Source organism: Acanthisitta chloris, unplaced genomic scaffold, assembly GCF_000695815.1.
Source record: "Acanthisitta chloris isolate BGI_N310 unplaced genomic scaffold, ASM69581v1 scaffold14043, whole genome shotgun sequence".
In the NCBI taxonomy this organism is placed as follows: Eukaryota; Metazoa; Chordata; class Aves; order Passeriformes; family Acanthisittidae; genus Acanthisitta; species Acanthisitta chloris.
The window spans coordinates 17723-37722 of NW_008665526.1; the positions used below are offsets into that span (position 1 = coordinate 17723).

The window sequence follows — 20000 nt, forward strand, 5'->3', positions numbered from 1 at the left end:
CATAGAGTTGTTAAGGGATGCATAATATCTTGTGAATAATTTTATACGAATAGATTTTGTTCTTTGATTGAATGTGATAATTTAAGTGTTCTAATTAAAAAGAGAGAGACTAGGAAAAGGTCACAGCTAAGTATATTTGAATATGGAAGCTGCTTTCAAGTGGCATAGGAAAGTGTCATGCTTAAATCGGTTTTTCTAAATCACATTTAAAAGATTATCTTCCTTAGCTTTGTAATGAATAATACATTGATGGTCTTAAGATTTAAATTAAAACAAATACAATCTTTGAGTCCAATCTGCTGTGCAAGACATCATGGTTTTTTTCCCTCAAATGTTGTTGGATTAAGTTCTGTGAATTTACTTAGACGAAGGCATTTTAGCCTTCAGAAGTGCACAATTTACCCCTTAAGAGACCCAGAGACAGCAGGATGCTAGCTGTGTCTAACACTCTTTGACTAAGTGAGATAAGCTCACAGGGTAGGTGAGAAAGAAATACCTTGTCTAATCCTTCAGAGAAAGGCAAAAAGCCCAGAATATGTAAACGTCAGCATACACATAGTAATACAGATTTTCCTTTCTTTCCCGTGGAACTAAGAGACACTATGAGAGTATCCTTGCCACCAAATGCAGCTTCCTGCATGCAGGACAGTTTGGGGTTTGGTTGGGGATTTTCCACCCTCCTGCCCCTAAATACTACATTCTAGACATCCTAAATTATGAAGAGTGATTCAGCTCAGCTAGAAAAATAAACTTACCTGAAGTTTCCTGTTGTCTCTAGCTTACGTAAACTGGGATCTTGCTTTGCCAAAGAATGTGCACAACTTACTACTAAATGCATTTTCTGACATTGGGCAAGTCACCTCTCTCATTTTGAGGAGCTGAGTAAATGATATTCCTTGATATTTATTTTACAAGCTTTAATATTAAGCTTTCAGATTTTTCTGTCTTCTGGAATATTTCTCTCAATTGAACTCTGTGCATTATTTTTTAAAATTTGGAAAACAAAACTTGTCACGGTCATCTCAAAACAGTCTTGCCAACACAGAGTACATTGCAAGGTAGCTTAATTCTGTGTATTACTGCCCAATGCAGTAGTGATTCTGCCAAAGCATAAGATGGCAAGAGCATCTTGAAGTGATTATTTGTGACAACTTCTAAACCTTCTCGAAGGCACTGCTTGCCAAGAGAGTTTCCTATCCTATATGTACTGCCTGCATTATTTGTGCCCACATTAACTGCTCGCATTGGGCTGTATTGAAATATGTTTTTTGACAAATGATTTAACAAGCTGTCATTTATACACTCACCACCAATTTTTGTCTTGTCCACAAACTGTACCAGCAAAGCAACATCACTGTCTAAAGATTATTGATGCGAACAAATAGGGTTGAAACTGATTCCTGTGGAAATGGGTCTGTCTTTTGATGCCTTCAGTCCAAGAATTACAGTTGAGATCTGTCAGAAGGCCTGTCTTAATCTGTCCAGTTTCTTCATGTAATTATTTGTCAAGAAAGATATGTTGTGGTGGGAAGTTAAAGGCACCCTAAAAAATCCGAGCATAATGTATCTCTTTATGTAGGAGTTCTGTAATACTCCAAAGCAAAGCTGACAATCAGGCAGACAAAACCAAGTTTTCATGAACCTATTATGAATTATTCTAGTGATACTTTTCCTTCTAATTCTCTGTTAGAGTTGTAGTATTTTATCCAATATTGCTGCAAGAAGGAGATGTTCTTCCAAAAAGCAATCCCTTTTGAGGTATTTCTGGTGGCCAGAATTGTTTTAAGATTTCTTAAACTAAATGAAAAAGAGCTCGTACTAACAGCTCAGCACTGGAAGTTGGTGATAGTTCCAATCAATTTCAGTAGTAGGTACACAGGTGACACAGTGATGGTTCACTCTGTTGCTACAAAGTTTAACAGACTGTGATCATTGCAGTGATCCAAGCTTAATATTCAGGTATGCTGTCGGCCACTCTTTTTGCTGCTTTCCCATATGGGATCACTATGAATATCTATCAAGTGCAGAAAGGAACAGACTCTGCACATAAATTTCAGCAAAAATTAAAACATGTTACTTAGATTGCGCAGCATTGCTGAAACAAGGCACTCCCTTGGGCGATCCTTTGCCATGCTTTGAAGATTCCCTTCAGTAATGCAGGACAGACTGACTTAAGTTTTCTTCTGAAGATTGGTAGATTTCTTCTGAAGTTGTCATTATACATACAACTTGTGCCAAACATATGGAAATGTAGGAACTGACTGCCTCATCTGGTCTGCTGCCCAGTTTTTGACACTGTCAACGGGAGACTTTTCAGAGGAAGTTCAAGGGAAACCCTGGTGAATAATTATGGGCAGACTCATTCTATTAGTAATATTTCATAATTTATGGTACCTTACTAAATAAGCATTTAGCCTCACAGAAAAAAAGGTCAGCTGATTCTTCTGATTTAATTAACTGTTGAAGCAAAGTAGTTCTTAGCAGATTGTATGGTATTAACAAAGATCCTTTTCATAAGTGTTTCTTCCTGCACAACTTCTTCCATACAGCATGTTGCTGTATTTGAGGGGATGTAACTTTCTGCTGAGTTTTCAGGAGAGTTGGACTTGACAGGCTGGAGGCACAGCACAAGCACTTGGGCTATGACAGCTGTCAGTTGCGGGTGGTGGAGCAGGAGAGTTTCACCCTGACTACACGATCACTCCTAGCACTTGATCCGCACAGCAGGTCTGTGCTAAGACAATCAGTTTGAGCTTGAAGTACTGCTCAACCTGAGCTAGATGTGTTGTGGCAATTGGGAGTCACCCAATGCTATGATACTGTTATGTTATTCAGTAATATTTTGAAAAATTCTTCAACAGAAAAGAAAGAAGAGATCTAGAAAGTACTGTTCTTGTGATTCCAGAGAAGTTAAGCCCTATGTAATTTCAGTAATCTTTCTGAAAAGTCAGATTTTTCTCTTATATACGTAACAACAGCACTGATGATACTGAAATACTGCTAATGAACATGTCCCCTAATCTGTATCACCTTACTAGACAAGGATCAGATGTTTTTCCTGCTAATAAATTACAATATAATAGAGTCTGATTATTCCTGGCCATGCACCTTGCAGGATGAGATACCCCTCAAATTCTTGTGTGACAGTTGGAAATAACATGCTTCATTATAGTTACACACAGGAATCTGTAGGAAGACTTAGAAATCATAGTATTTTAAAATGTGATTATTTTTGAGGGTTTGATATATCTTTTGAAGCTGGCAATATTGTACCTGTAATAATCATATAGTACAATGGTAAGCTGAAGTATTGATCTACTCTGTTGCATCCCAGGAAGTTGGGCTGAGTTTCCATGAGGGCTGAGCTTTTAATCCTGGAGGGAGAAAAAAGAAATGTATTCTTGGAGAGTCAAATCCTGAAAAGAATGGAAAGAAACAGAAGAACAAGCTGACAATGATCTGAGAACTTTAACTTCCAAAGTCTTCTTCCAATAGATGAACAATTTCTTCTAAACCCTATTTTATAGTACATAATAAACACACAGATTGCCATCAGGGCATGCTGCAAGCCTGGAGTCCTGCTTTAAGCTGGAGCTTTATATTTAAACTTTCCGCTGAATGCAGAACAAAAGGTTTATAGATTTTTTTCAGGAGGGACAGATGTTTGATGAGTTTAACACATGCATTAGAAGTAGAAAGCATTTTGAAAAAAATAAAAATACTAATTTTACTTACATACACTTATATGACTTAGAATGACACATTTTTTCTTTGGTGTCACTCGGGCTGGTGGAGTTGGACTCTATCTTCCTGTGGATGTCATTTGGGAGCGTACAGGAACTTTGTATAGAAGGCATTGCAAGGAGCCAATAGGGGGTTTCAGCAGTTTCCCCCAACATATGGGCACCACCAGCTACATAGACTTTACCTAAAGTATTTCTGCATTTCTCAGTACAGCATTATCTGCTTCTCAATTACTTGCAAAGATGCACTTAATACTAATTTCCTTGTGCAAGTACTTCATTAATTATTCTACACAAAAGCAACCAGGAATAATGTCATGTTTCCATGAAAGCTCTGCATAAATTCTGCATTTTAAAATACACAGCTGGTGATCTTCCTTCTGACATTGTGAAATGCACAATCACAAGGAAATGAGAAGCTGAGAATACTGACATTACACAGCAACTACTTAGGTAAGGTATTTAATCACACTGAATAAGCCTCCAGTTCATATTAATATTTAAAGGAGAATAAAATTACCAGTTTTCCTTTATAAATGCAAGTATTTAAATCTCAAGTTTACTGCTAGTGGTCAAAAACAAGATGTTAAAAATGCAATGACATAATATATACAATAAATTCTGAACTAGGCAGTAAGTGAAGTCACTCAGCTATGCCATCTGGATGTTAACCTTGTGACATTGCTAGGTGAAACTTCTTAGTTCACTAACATCTGACAGATCGGGTGAATTTTTTCCACTGCTCTGCACCTCAGAGCAGAAGGGTGTGATGTACTGCAGGGATTGTACCTTCCACACCTTGTTGTGTAACATTTTCCCCATAACTTTTTTTCCTGGGAAAAATACAATATAAACCAATAATTATGAAGATATAAAACCTGTTTATTAAAACTAAGATACTGTTGGCCTAGAAGTATTATATTTTGGTAATGAAGTTATTAAAATCCTTGTATAATCTAAGTTTAAGGAATATTTCCTTTTAAGAAAGCTTCAGAACATTTAGAAAAAAATTGGAAGATTTTGCAGCTGGTTCTCCTGAACACTGACTATTGATGAACTATGAGCTACATTCTGACATTTTCTTTGTTTTTGCAGATGGTCCTGTGTCGGTTGGAATGAGTTTGGATATTGCAAGCATTGATACAATATCAGAAATAAATATGGTATTGTGGCTTTTGCAGTCTATTTTGTTCTGCTTGTTGATAAGCTAATGTCTTGTGTTGCAGCTGCTGGCAATGTGACTTTGGGCTTGTCTCCTCGTGCAGTCAGTGTGGGTTAGGAGACACAGATAGTGTTTATACCACAATAATAAGTACAGAAATGCAGCTGCAAATCACACCTCTCAAAGATACAGAAATTTTTTACTGAGTACTAATCTTACTGAAAGGCATGTGGATCAGTATTTATTTTCCAGCTGACATGTCTAATCTTTATGCATTTCAGAAAAATAAAGATATATTCATATGCCTTTGAATCCATTCTCTTTCCTTGTGATTAGACACAGCTGAACTCAGACTGGTTTTCTCTTCCATTGTTACTGTCACACATTAATTTATTCCAGCTGTGTTTCGTTAAATGTGTAGCATTTGTTTTTGAACAAACTATGAAATGGAGTATACTTTTCTAATTAAAGATCCTCCACTGGTACATAGAAATAACAGGCAATTCATCAGAGATTAAATGTTACTGTTTTAGTTATTAGGGATTAGTATTTAGAAAGGGGGAGGTAAGGTCAGAAATTCTGATGAATTTATAATATTGATAAAAACAAACCATAAAGTCAAAAGTTGACTTAAAAGGTGTTAATAAATAGCATGATCTTAATGTAGGACTGCAAGGCATATCGAAATTGAAGGGGAATTGTTCTGACAGCTGTATTCAAGTTCTTGATAATTTGGTACCACTATTTCCTTTGTGCTGCTCAAAGGATAAGTTGTGCTAAAAGATGGTGATTCCTTTCTTGTTTCACTAGTTTCTTTTGTCATCTGAATTTATACAAATGTTTACAAAACTTTCTTTGGAAAATGCATTATTTAGTAGTTTATGTGAACAAAATTATGTTTGGAACCACTTATATAAATCATTTTAAAATGTAAAGATTTACAGAGCCAGATTATCTGCTTACAAAGCTCCAATGACTTCAGCTGATTTATAGCCTCAGACTGAGGCCATTAGCTTTTACTGCAAAATTCCAGTGACAGTAAGAACAAAATCTACTCAAGATAATATTTCTTAATGATGTCAACCTCACATCGAGTGCTAGAAAATTTGGCAGTACGAGAGCCAGTACAGCTGCTGTTGGAGTGCAAGGGACATGGAGAGTCACAGGCTATTTGTGCCCAACAGCTGTTTCCAGATATCTCTGTAGAACAGAATACAACACAGGTTTTCTCTGTATGATAATTTTGGTGTTTTCTTTTTCAGGACTACACAGCTACCATATTTCTAAGGCAGCGATGGACTGATGAGCGACTTCGTTTTGATGGTAATAGGAGTTTAAGCTTAGATGGTCGTCTTGTGGAAATGCTTTGGGTACCGGATACCTTCATAGTTGATTCAAAAAGGTCTTTTCTTCATGATGTCACTGTTGAGAACCGTCTTATAAGAATATACCCTAATGGAACTGTCTTGTATGCTATAAGGTATGTAGGCACCACATATCAGTCTTGATAACTGGCATCTACTTAGACTTTAATCTTTCCAGGTTAGCAGATTCCAGAGAAGAGCAATGAGGCTGGTGAAGGGACTCGAGCACAAGTGCTATGAGGAGAGGCTGAGGGAGCTGGGGGTGTTTAGGCTGGAGAAGAGGAGGCTCAGGGGAGACCTTATCACCCTCTACAACTCCCTGACAGGAGGTTGGAGTCAGGTGGGGGTTGGTCTCTTCTCCCAGGCAACTAGCAGTAGGACAAGAGGGCACAGACTCAAGCTCTGCCAGGGGAGGTTTAGGTTGGATATTAGGAAGATATTTTTTACAGAGAGTGATCAGGCATTGGAATGGGCTGCCCAGGGAGGTGGTGGATTCACCATCCTTGGAGGTTTTCAAGATGAGACTGGATGTGGCATTGTGCCATGGTCTAGTAACCACAGTGGGATTGGACTTGATGATCTTGGAGGTCTTTTCCAATCCAGTTGATTCTATGATTTTATGATTTTTTGCTTAAGAAAATGGTTCTATTTGTAAAAGTAGAATATGTATAGTCTTGTAATTTTATGAATATGTAATATTATCCAGCAATATAAGTAAATTCTTAAATTTCATAATAGATCTCATCTTCTTCTCTAAATAGATCCTTTTCCTTTCATGTAGACCAAATACAGGAATGGCATTTTGTCATTCCTGCCATTTGCAATGAAGCCATTGTAGAGGAAAGCAAGTTGTGATGATTGACTTGTGCTATTTATTGTGGATTGCCATTTATAATACATTCTGATAAGTATAACATGATCTTAAAATATATTGCAAAAAACCAAAAGAAAATGTGCTGTGCAAATGAGAAGGGAGCATGGGGTAAACTTTTTAGAGTGTCACTAAGCTCAGCTATTCTGGAGTGGTTTCTTGTTTGGGACGCTATTACTTTTGCATATTAGATACCAGTAAATAATAGATTTTTAGATATTTGTTTGCAAATATTAGTCGAAGAAGGATGCATGAATTATTTTTGTTTTTACTGATGAACAGTTTTATCCCATTAATAATTAGTAAACTGGCTTTTTTTTGCCAAGGATCACCACAACTGTTTCATGCAACATGGATCTGACTAAATATCCGATGGATAAGCAGACATGTACTTTGCAACTGGAAAGCTGTAAGACACTTAATCCTTATTATTTTTATACCATTAGAAAAATATCTGTGATCTTTTCCTACTAGGTATTATCAGAGTGGGTGGAATTTTTGAAGAAGGGAAGGGATATTATCTGACCAGGCCCTATTGAATTACAGTAGAATTTGTGTGCAAAGATATATGCATCAGACATTGCTGAAAATTGCATGGCAGTACTGAAATGCTGCAATGATACTAATAATTGTGCAAAGTCTCACAGGTTTGGTTTTGCAGTGCATGCTGCAGTTACTCTGTTGGTCTTCAGGGGGAGTTCTGTGAGCAGACATTTTTCAGCACAGATGAGAAAATATTTTTTTTCCCGTTTTAGATAGTAATTTTTTCCCCCAAGACACAATTCTTATAGGAAAGAAGGAAATTAGAATAAGGCATGTATTTCATATTGAATTAATTTACTGTTTTCATACTGAAATAAAAGTAATTGCATGGACAGTTCTGAGATAAATAGAAACAGAACTTCTTATGACTTATTTGATTGTCTCTGTCAGTACCCTGGGAAAAAATTAATGGACCAAGACTAAATATACTTTCTCATTTTATCATTCAATGTCCCCATAATTTTCTTTAAAATATCCTCTCAAATACTTCGTGGACATGGTTACTTTGCAAGCCCCCAAACATGTTTTTATAGTTAAATGTTTGCTATTATTCATATGACAAGAATCTACAAAATAATGTTTGCATGGGATAAAATAAAAAGGAAAACTAATTCTGTAAGATGAAATATATATATTCATGCATATTCAAAATCTTTTGGAAGACTTTTCAGCACTTGTCAAGTTTTATTCTGTATCTTTTCAGAACTGTATGTATGTTCTTTATCTCTTGATGGTAATGACCTCTTAGAAGATTGCTGAAAAGTTTCATTTTAGACAGAAACACAAAGGAAATGAACCCAAAACCCCTTTTCACTAAGAAGCCTTTCTAGAGTAAGCAGTTTTATGAGATCTGTTTAACAAATAGTGATTTGAGTTAGAATTGGGATTTAGCTCTAATTTATTTTCCTTCAGAAGATCATATTGGTAGATCGATATGTATGGATTTAAATCAACAGCACTGCCTAATGGGTCATTTAGTATTTTTACAGACTGAGATATATGTCCCACAGGGGCTTAACATTTATTTAACAGGATTAAAAAAAATTAAAAACTCCTCATATAATTAAATCCAAGTATTTTTCATGTTGATTCCATCTCCTTTTTCAACAGCACACAAGTGTCTCCTGTCCAACAGTCATGTCCTAACAAATGTTCCAATGACATTGTTGTTTAGTTTTGAGCAAAACAGCTAGAATAAATAAATACAGAAAGGAAAGAGTATACATTTGGCTGTGGCCTCTTTTCTTCAATGCATTGCAATCCTTTCTTTTGGGTAGGCTGGAAATGGGGCTTGTTTCCTCACAAGAAAAGCTATATTAATTTATAGATGAATAATGACATCATGCAAGGAGACCTTGCAAAGGCCATTATCTGGGTTTAAGAATTGTGAGTGCAAACATACATGCACATCTACATAAATCCTGATGTTTATAAATAAAATGTAAAATATATAGCAAATATTTGAGCTGAAGCAGTTAGACAGTTTAGTAAGTGATTATTAATACAAAGACTAACATGACAATATTATAAAGTAATGGCTTTACACAATAAAGAATTCCTAGTGACCTTTACAACTTATTATCCTGCTATTACTGTTTCATAGCTTTAGTTGACTTATACTTTCTACATAACAGCACACATTTTGGCCAAAATGCCTAATTTTTTTACCCTGCTATTGTAGCATTTCAAAAGGCAATACTGACATATGTTAGGAAACAGAGTTGCTATTCTGAGTCTCTACTGATATGGCTGCTGTGACATTTGGGGGTTCTGTCTTGGTTGGTGCTATTGGGGGGGTTCATGCTCTCTCTCATGTAATAGGGAATACCACCATTCATTCATGCTGGGCTGAAGGTATTTTTCCTCATTTTTCCCCCCACATAGGCCTCTACTCCAAATACATATTCATGTTTTGGGCCCATATCTGAAATTTCATTTCCTTTTTGAACTTGTCCTTTAGCATTTATTCAGTGAAGAGCCATGTGAAGGCACTTAACTTGTCCTCGACAATCAGGGAAAATTAAAACTAGCAACAGAAATGTAAAGAAACTAATTTGTTTTAGGCATTATGAATGTTTAATCCCAAATTCCTGTAGTTAACCCTGTTGACATTAGTAGCTCATACTGGAACAACAATATACAGGAATGAGACATTTTGGGCTTGAGGTATTAGGATAAAAACTCAGTGCCATGTAAAGAGAATAGAGATTACTTTAAAAAGCCAAAGAACATGGTTTAAGGATTTTGTCTCTATAAACTTTTAAAACATTTTATAATTAGTAAAATACTGATCCCCTGAATAAGGGACAACTTTGCACACACACTGTACTATTTAACTGTGCTGACTATTGGGAAGGCTCTCTTCATGAAAAGTCTTCACAAGTAAGAGTTTTGTAATTATTGTTCTCAAAGAATTTTCATAGAAAGGATCACCAAAACTTACTACTTCTTCACCTTATGAAAATACTTTGGAACAAAAGCAAACCAACTTACATTTCAAGATATGCTTGTTATCACCCACGTGGGCATCAAGAACTTCTCCTAACTCACGCAAGAATATCTCGTAAAAACAAAAAAGGAATTTACTGTGGTACTCTCTAGGTCTTTGGACTTTATTTAAATAAATGAGAAAATCACCATGAGCAGGCAGTGTGCACTAGCAGCCCAGAAAGCCAATTGAATTCTGGGCTGCATCAAACGGAGGGCGGCCAGCAGGTCAAAGGAGGTGATTCTCCCCCTCTACTCTGCTCTTGTGAGACCCCACCTGGAATACTGCACACAGTTCTGGTGTCCTCAAAGTTAGAAGGACATGGAACTGTTGGAACAAGTCCAGCGTAGGCTATGAGCTTGATAAGAGGACTGGAGCATCTCCCCTGTGAAGACAGGCTGAGAAAGTTGGGGCTGTTCAGCCTGGAGAAGAGAAGATTGTGTGGAGACCTCATAGCAACTTTTCAATATCTGAAGGGGCTACAAGGGAGTCAGAGAGGGACTCTTTGTTAGGAGCTGCATGATAGGACCAGGGGTAACGGGTTCAAATTGAAGGAGGGGAGGGTTAGGTTAGATATTAGAAAAAAGCTTTTTACTGTAAGGGTGGTGAGACACTGGCACAGGTTGTCCAGGGAAGTGGTGGCTGCCCTGACCCTGGCAGTGTTAAAAGCCAGGCTGGATGAGTCCTTGAGCATCCTGGTCTGGTGAGGAGGTGTCCCCGCCCCTGGCAGGGGGGGGTGGGGGGTGGGTATATTCCATTCCAACTCTTAAAATTCTATGAAATACATGCAGTTCATTTATACTGAAGGGAAGTAAGATGAATCCATGTCTGGAGTCATACATAAAAACTGCTTCTATGAAGCTCTTTGTTTTGCTAAAGACAATGCAATAATTTGTTCATAGGAAATGTTACTTTTATTTTACATCTCCCAAATCTGGGAAATTTCCCAGCGTATGGTTTTAGAGAATTGAGAATTTAGCTTGGTTGCATGTTTTTGGCTTAGTCTCTTGACACTGCAGTGTTTTGTCTCTAATTGCTATAAGTGTGATAATGTGAGCAGAGATTCCTGGTTGTGATATCATTTCATATAACTGCCAGCGATAGTGAAAACAAAATTTACATTTAAAGAATGAGCAGAGAAAGAATTTCCAGATAAAACTGTCATTTTAATAGGTAACCAGCATAGTGTTTCCTTACAATTAAATTTCTGAACTCATTTTTTCTACATCAAATAGCTGTAGGAAATCAGTTCTGTTTAGTCATTGCAAGAAACAAAGCCAATAAGTTAAAAATATTAAGAGAAATTTTTTTTTATTTTAGCATAGCTCTTTTCTGTGATTCTAGAGCTTTGTTCTTTTTGCAGTATATATCCTCATGCAATGTATTGCATTATTGTCTCACTGTAATTTACTTACAGTTGACTGAAGTCTAAAAATAATTATCTGCTCATGTTTCTGTTCCCTAAGGTTAGCTATTAACTTGCACAATATAAGTCTGTCAAATACAAGAATGATTGATCTAAGTAAGCTAAAGAAAAAGATTTTCAAATGCACCCTGTTAACGTGTAAATTGCATTAACATAGTCTTGAATTAATCATATACACTTGTCTGAAAAGTGGCTGCCTTTTAATATAATGGGGAAAGCTACAGAGGTATTTTAGCTATGATTGAGCCACATATTAAGTGTGTGCAAAATACAGTTGCCTTCTGATAGATGATTCATCCAGCTCCTAAATACTACTTGAAGGTTAAGAGGAAACCTCCTGGGGCCCCTGAAGCATGCAACGCTCTTGAGCCTGCAGAAACATCAGTTTCTAAGCTGGTGTACTTGGAAAGGATCCAAGTTCCCAAGCCAAAACATCATCCCAAGTGACGATCCAAGCCCAGGTCAGAGCACAGCACCAGCAACCAGCAGCTCTGCTGCTCTCCTCATTCCTGTGTTTCCATAGAAATGAGGACGAATGCATTGCACTGAGAGACAGCATCCTGGGATGCAACAGAGGGCACACTTCATGTGCAGTCCAAATGCTGGCACCGCTGTAATTTGTAAAAGCTCCATTTCCTTAATGCTTAGTAGCTTTTACCTTTAGAATACCACGTGGCACCAATCCATGTCATTAGTTTGTCATCTGTACTGAAATAAAAGTTATAAAAAGACCACCTCCAAAAAAGTCAGTTCTTAACTTATAAGACGTTGCATGTCACTGGGAGTGTTGCTGTGAACAGGCATTGCATTCTGCCAAAACCCGTCGTTGTTTATGTCTAATTGGACTTTCAGACAGACAAATAAGAAACAGATGACCCATGAGTGTGCTCAGTACAAATTAATTATTGCATAAAATAAACACTCTTGTTGGCTTGTGTATCACTACAGGGGGTTATAACATCAATGATGTCATATTTTACTGGACCAGAGGAAATGATTCAGTTCGAGGTTTGGACACACTCCGGCTGGCACAATACACAGTAGAAGACCATTTTACCTCCGTATCTGAAGCTGTTTATGAGACAGGTAAAAACACCCTTAATAATGCTTTCTAGATACTGTTTGGAATATGGCTCTGGAAGCAGAGGAACTGACCACGCTGCTTTCTGTTAGGATGACAGTTTTCACATTTTAATAACTACGTTATTGAAGCCATAAATACTTTGCCAGATGTTACAAGCAGAGACACAACTAATGTAAAGACTATGAGTTTTGAAGCATTTTCTTGGAGGCTACACATTACCTAAAGTACTATAAACAAGAGATCTACTACTTCTTCCATGTAATGTTAGGGAGAGCTCTTGTGAAGGAGGAGGAGCCTAAAAATTGGGCATTTAAATCAGAGAGAGACCAAGGACCCTGGGGTACCCAGCTCAGAACAGCCACTGTTATTAGGCAAGTCAAAAGCCTCTATGTATCTGTGAAAATGCTGTGAATATGCTGGATGCTTTAACAACCACAGGAAGTTGAGTTTTCATGGGCAGCAGAGTGCAGATAGCTCAGCCTGAGGTTCCTCTGCCCAGGAGAGTGTCAGGAGCATTTCCACAAAATTGCACTTCTGCCAGTCTTAGGAAACTGCTGTAGAAAGTTTCATCTAACTGCAGGACATAACCTCAGGAAAAAGTGTGCTCCTGTTTATTTTCCAGCGATTTTAAAAGGGCTTTCAGAGAGTTCATGACCTTCCAAACCCTCTTTATGCTCTTTGAGTTACTCTTAGGTCCTTCATTGCTGCTCTTCACTGTGCACTCAGTTTCTCTTCTGCTCAAGTCAGCATACCAACTGAAAGGGTGATCTTTAAAGCAAGACAAACACATCCTTCAAAACTATACTTTCACCAGAGGGTATGCTACTAATTATGAATCACAGAAATGTGGTTTCTCTATTCCGTTATTGGGTATTTCTGCTTTACTAACACAACATAGGGAAACTTGTGATCTAATTTCAAGTGTTAATTCAGGCTAAAAATCAAAGGTCTCGAAGTAGATATAAAAGTAGAAATGAAATGCATACTAGCAGCCTCTAGGATTACAGAGTTTCTTGCTACTTACCTAAGTGGCATCTGCTTGCTTTCCTCTTTACGGCTTCTGGGCAAGCAGCATCAGGTTCAATCAAAGAAGAATAATCCTCTACTTTTACTCTGCCCAGAAGGGTTTTAGGACCTGTTCACCATACAGAAAAATGGAAGAGGAAACCTGCTTAATTCTTACCACCTTCTATCATAGAATCAGGACTCTTAAGGCAAAAAAATATATTTTATTCTTTTTTTTTTACTAAATAGACTAAAACCAATTTGCAATTAGAGTTGAAGAGGCATGATCAGATGAACTGTGTTCTTTTTCCAGTAAATGGTGCTGTCTTCCTCCCTTTGTGTTGCCAGGAATCATATGTATAAAGTCAAAAGCTACTTATTGCTTTAATTATACATTTTAACACATGCAACTAAATTTGATTAAAATTTCTCACACCTGCTTGTTTCCATTCTCCTGTTCAAGAAGGCTGTGTTATCAAGTGTTATGCAGTACATTCAAAATTAAATCTCCTAATCCTTTTAATTTTCTGACTAAGATGCTATTTTCTATAGATATTTTTTGGAAAGCAGTGCCTGCTGTAGCCCATATTAAAAGACAGAAGCAACCAGACTATAGAGCTGTGTAATCAGTTTTGAAATGAAAAATGATGCTTTGCATTTCCTTAACACCATTAATTGATATGAGAGCATTTTACAATTGCATTATAAATAACAGTTATTTATAACCATTACAATTCAATAGGCTAAAGTTACAAGAGAAGGACCATGTGCAGCATTTTCTGACACAGCAAAAAAAGCAATCAGGATTTGATGCTCTGTGAATTTGAACAGACAGTACAGCTGCTGTGCAAGTAAAATATTGTACAACAGTGCAAAGCCCAAGTTCATGTACAGTCACTGATAGAGCCAAATTTAAAATGCAGTCAGCAAAATTCCTGCATAAGTAACTTCGGTAAATTTAAGAGAAGGACATTGTGGATTAACCTTGTTTATAGAACAGCATGTATCACATAATAGCAATCACATTATTGTAATCACATAACAGTAAGTCACTTTGAATAGTGTTATCTAGATTGCTGGCGAGGGTTTGGTGTTGATTTTGTTTTGGTACAGGACAATTTTATTTTGGGCATGGGTAAATTAATTGCTAGAACCAGTTTCTACATGTCTTTAACTACAGACCCCATTGTATATACACTGATACACTCTTGGACTCCCAAACCATGTATCTGCATCAGTGAGTGGTGTGTTTTTATTTAAGCTGTCCAACCAACACCACCTGTATTCTCAGAGTAATAAGTACTCGTATAAAACCCTTGCTTTACCAAGTGGAAAAACATAAAAGTAATGAAGGACTGCTACAGTCTAGCTTTTTTTCTGTGTAGATAATAATAGAAATAAGGCTGGAATACACTTTAAGAATTCTTCTAATCTATTCTCATGTCACAAGGCAAGGTCATCTATATCTACAGCCTGACTAATGTTTGTAGGAGTAAGTCAGACTAAACTCCAAAGTGTCTGTTTCACAGCCTCCCTAGGTGATTTTTTTTCCTGATGATTTTACATGCATATTTTCCTCATGTCTAATCTTGATCTCCCTTGCTGCATTTCAAACCCATTATGTGGATATTGCAGACAAATGTCTTGCTATTTTTCAGCAGCTCTTTCACTGTTTCAAGTTTCAAGAGAGATATATCTCTTTTCAGACCAACAGTTTTCCTCTTTTTCAATTTGCATAACCAATACTTATACTGTCTTTGTTATTCTCCCATCAAATTTCTCATATTTTTGCAGCACCCAAAACGGGGTACCGTGTTCCCATCAGATATCCTTGGAGGATAGAAGGGTTTACCTAACATGTTCCACAAACTCTGTTCCTCTTTAGCCATTTGCGGTTGATATTTGCTTTTCTTGCAGAAAATTATTTTGCATTTTTCTGCCTTGTTCAGCTTGCAATTCCTTCTAGTTCTCTGTCTCCTTTATTGCCATGTAACCACATATTCCCTGAGCTCTGGGAGCTAGTGATTCCCACCTGAGTGCAGGACTTTGTACTTGCTTTTGTTGAATTGTGCCTTGTTTTACTTGGTTTTTGATAGTTGCTGAGATATTTATGAACTCTAATCCTGTTCTCCAATGTGCTAACATAGCACTTCATTCTTAACAGACACTTGGTATGTCATTATGTTTGTTAGTGAGCAGTACTGGGCGCAGGACAGACCTCATGTGCTCCCACTTGATAAATGCTTCTATTTTCACAGCTAATTAATCTCAATTACTATTTTTAGTTGGAGAAAGAAGCATAAACATTAATTAAAACTTCAGGCTAATTGGCTATTGATAGCTTTTTTCCAGCATCTTTCCTTAAGTCTTGTTCTCACTACTGCAACCCTCCTGCAAAGTCATTGACAGCAGAGGTAATGAAGAGGTGCAGCTTGCTCAGGCCAAGTCTAATGCTGAGTGTTCAGCCCAGAAGGCAGGGAGAGACATGTCAGGCAGTCAGGGCTCTAGGTGCACTTCCCCACTTTAAAAATGTCAAGTCAACAAACTGGCATATTCAAATGGTATTATTTTGGCAGAACAAAGGGAAAGAAGAGACACCAAGCATAAAGTAAGCCCCCACTTCTTGATGCACAAATGCCCTCTTAAAAAGACTGCAAATGGAGCTGGCTGCTGTTCTTGTTTGCAGTCACTTTCAGGGATTTTATGTCCATCACCAATCCTCCCTGAGCCTCCTTGGGCTAGAGGCCTCATCAGGCTTTGTTTGACTATGCATTGCTGACCCTCTGTGGTTCCCTGGCCAGTATATGTTATCAGCTTCTCAGGCGGGAGGTCACAACTAAGCCATTAATGAGTGGCTCTCATTTTTAATTAGTGATCTGAAATCAAAATGTCTGCAAACTACATATTGACTATAAAGGTTGTATAAGAGTGTGTAAATACAGCAGACTCTGCACAGAGTGTATGTTCATCAGGCACAGACTCTTTCTCTCTAAATAGAGGCACTATCTGGCTTTGTCCTACAGGCCCATTTTCAGATTACCAAGGCTCAGGAGACATACTAGTTAACAATCACACTTTTCTAGGATTTTCAGTACTTTTTTTGAGGTATTGTACACTGAGTAACTTCTCTGATTCCCTTTATCAGTTCTTTTATAATCTGTAATTGCTCTCCAATTGTTTTTTTCTGAGACTATCTTCTTTGCCATATAGGGCTGACAAACAGTCTCAGAACTGTATTCAGTAATAATCTTATCTGGTGAGACTTCAGTCAGCCTCACCTAAGATTCAAGCAATTATGTATGCACATATATCTGTTACCATGCTATGTTAAACTTATCTATCTGAGCTCATAGTATCCCTCTTTGTAAGTAAGGTTTTCCACTTGAGTTGATATTGAAAAGTTTTCCACCATGAGTTGTTTTAGAGATACTTCTGCGATGCAGAACAGTTTAGAAATAAAAAATTTTGGAAAAGCGCATTGAAGAAGTTAGTAACATAAAAACATGGAAATGCAATGAATGGAGTGAATATCAAGGATATTAAGAGGCATTTTTTGTTAACTTCTGCAAAATTCTTTGTAGTATACACATAAATACTCATGAACATTTGGAAAACTTTTTGTGGCATTTTTTTTTCTGGTTTGTTTCCTGTTTTTTTCTTTTTACAGGTAAGCTAAATATATCTGCACACAAACACTACATGAAAAGGTTTGTTTCATTCTTAGGAAACTTGAATCTCAAACTTACTTTTCGTAAAGCATTTTCATGAAGATTAAACACATGATGAGATAACTGGCTTGATCTTTCATTTCCTTTAGTTCACATCTGAAAAGCAAGTAAGCAAATAGGTAGTTTATAAGGTAGTTTATAAGTCTTATAAGTTTATAAGATTGTGAAGAACAGAAGACTGATTTTTCTCTGAGGGAGGGACAAAGGACCTGTAATAGCATATTAACAATATATATTAACAATCTTAACATCCTACAGCAGTCAAAGCATTTCAGTTGCAAAACTTATTTGTTGTGTAAACGTTAGGACATACTGATTCCTTAATGCATATGCTCATTATAAACAAGCAAGAAAAAAATTGCATACTGAAAACTACATGTTCAGCATATAGTTAAGGCAGTAAGATCTATTTAAAGCTTTCCTGTACTGTGCCCTTAAGAGACACGAGAAGAAATGAGGCATTGGTAGAATTATACTGATGCGCTTGTGCAAGATGTACATCGCACATTTTAGCAGACACCCAAGGGGTTCGCATACATATTTCATGATAGAGAAAAGTATGCTCTTTGTGCCTGACTAAACACCCCTGTGCAGGATACCAAAGTGCTTCTTACATAAAGAGTGATGTGGAGAAGTCTTTTACCACAGTAGAGTTCAGCAAAAAGTTCACAGAAAGTAGCTGTGGGGAAGATGCTCCCATCCCATAAAACAGAGTGAAAGTTAGGAACTGCTGACAACATTTATAGAGCATCAGTCCTTCCTTCAGCTGCCTCTGTTGGGCCCATCCACTGGTCAGAGATCCAGCAGAAAAGAGCAGAGGTGCAGCATTCTGCAGTTAGCTGGGAATGGATGCCATAGAAAAGTGGAATAATCAAAAAATGAATGACCTAGGGTGATAAGGAAGACTGTTTAGGTTTATATCTGTTTCCCAAGCAGTGTAGCAATAGTCATTGTTGAGAAAATCATCCATGTCAAGTCTATACAAAGTGTTAGATAATCAGCACTACAAATTAGAATATTAATTTTAAAAGCCGAACTTCAAAGACGAGTTATAAACCAGAAGAAACTAGTTTTTATTGCCTTCAGAAAGATCTGCATTAGACCTTGACTTACACCTGCTCAGTTACTGGGAAAGAGCCTATCCTGGCATAATTTTTATGATATTGCCACAAAAGTAGTATCCAATAAAATTTGATTTCTGTCACCTTTTTCTACTTTTTAGGGTGCTTAGCAGTAGAGAGGGCTAGAGTAGATATGGAGACTATAGTCTGCTATCTAGATTTGTTCTTCATCTATGAGCCAGAGCTACTGCCTAGTTTTATACTTCTGTCCTCTAGTAAATTCTATAAAGCCCAAATAACCCCACTAAATCTTGTTTTGCTGTGGGGAGACCTAAGTAGAACACCTCATCTTCTGGTGGGTTTAGAGTATGTATATTGGCAGTCATTATGTTCAGACTCGTCTGAGAAACTGTTAAATACAATAATCCAATACTTTGGTAAGTGCAAATACTCTGCTGCAGTTAGGTATCTGCACAGACATTATTTCCATCACATTAACAAATTTAAATCAGAGCAGTCTCGCAATGAGCTGACACTTATCATGGGCCAGAGGCTGGAATGAAAAAGCATCCTTTCATTTTAGTGCAAGTATTTTGTTGTTAATTAAGACTCAAGCAAGGAGCAAACTTGACAGTTTTGAGGGGTTAATTTGAACTGTAGAGTTAACTCTAGTAAAACCAGGACTTGGATTGCATGTACCAGTTTCAATTTTGATGTGGCTGATGGCACATAGCCTCAGACATGCAAGTCAAAGGCAATGAGATACAGCATTACTCTCTCATATGCAGCTCATGCAACAGGAGTAGCAAATCAGTTCTTTTTAAAGATGAAAACTTCTGTTACATGTGTGGTGTAGATGAGAAAAGAACTGTAATATTTTCATATCTTCATTTTACCCTGTTGCCCGTTTTTTTAGTATGGTAAATATGCACTGAGTACTTTTTCTCAACTGCTGCTTCTCTCAGTTTATTACAGGAGGAGCTCCAATGAATTCTATATATAGATTGCTTCAAAATTTCCATTATAAAAGCTCTTCTGAACTCTTTAGAAAAATGCTGACACTATTATTATCATCTCTATGATGTGTCTTTGGATTCTGGCAAGCAGAAAGCCTTAAGGTTAGAGAAATGCCTCTTCTTTGTTCCCCCAAAAGCCACTCAGCTGTATGATGTTACATCTCCACATTAATTAAGACATTTCTGGCATCAGGAAAAATAAGGACACTGGAACATTCAAAGGACTTGTCTACGCTTGAAAATTACAGCAAAGTGGCAAACTGTTACTTTCAAATTTCATATTTTGAACTAACTTTCCATGTACACACTTGACTTTTATCCTTGGAGATACAGTTGTAGGGCACTAATGAGGAGAAGGTATTGTGTGGCTATATTGGCTGTTTCAGAGTTTTCCTTCTTAAAGACTAGTTCTTCTAAGGCCAAACCACAGGAGTGCCTATGGCACCCTGCAGGAAGTATAGTCCAGTCTTTCCACTTCCCTTTGCTGGGCACTTAGCACCACATCTTTC

At 37.2% G+C, this 20000-nt stretch overlaps 1 protein-coding gene across 1 annotated transcript in view; it reads left to right on the forward strand.

Annotated features, from left to right (window-relative positions):
- The window catches only part of LOC103799470 (gamma-aminobutyric acid receptor subunit pi-like), a 33612-nt gene that overhangs the window by 4233 nt on the left and 9379 nt on the right, over positions 1 to 20000 (forward strand). The window contains exons 2-5 of the mRNA XM_009071793.1: positions 4839 to 4906; positions 6168 to 6385; positions 7467 to 7549; positions 12546 to 12683. Coding sequence (XP_009070041.1) covers positions 4839 to 4906; positions 6168 to 6385; positions 7467 to 7549; positions 12546 to 12683 — 507 coding nt within the window. The remainder of the gene's footprint in view (positions 1 to 4838; positions 4907 to 6167; positions 6386 to 7466; positions 7550 to 12545; positions 12684 to 20000) is intronic.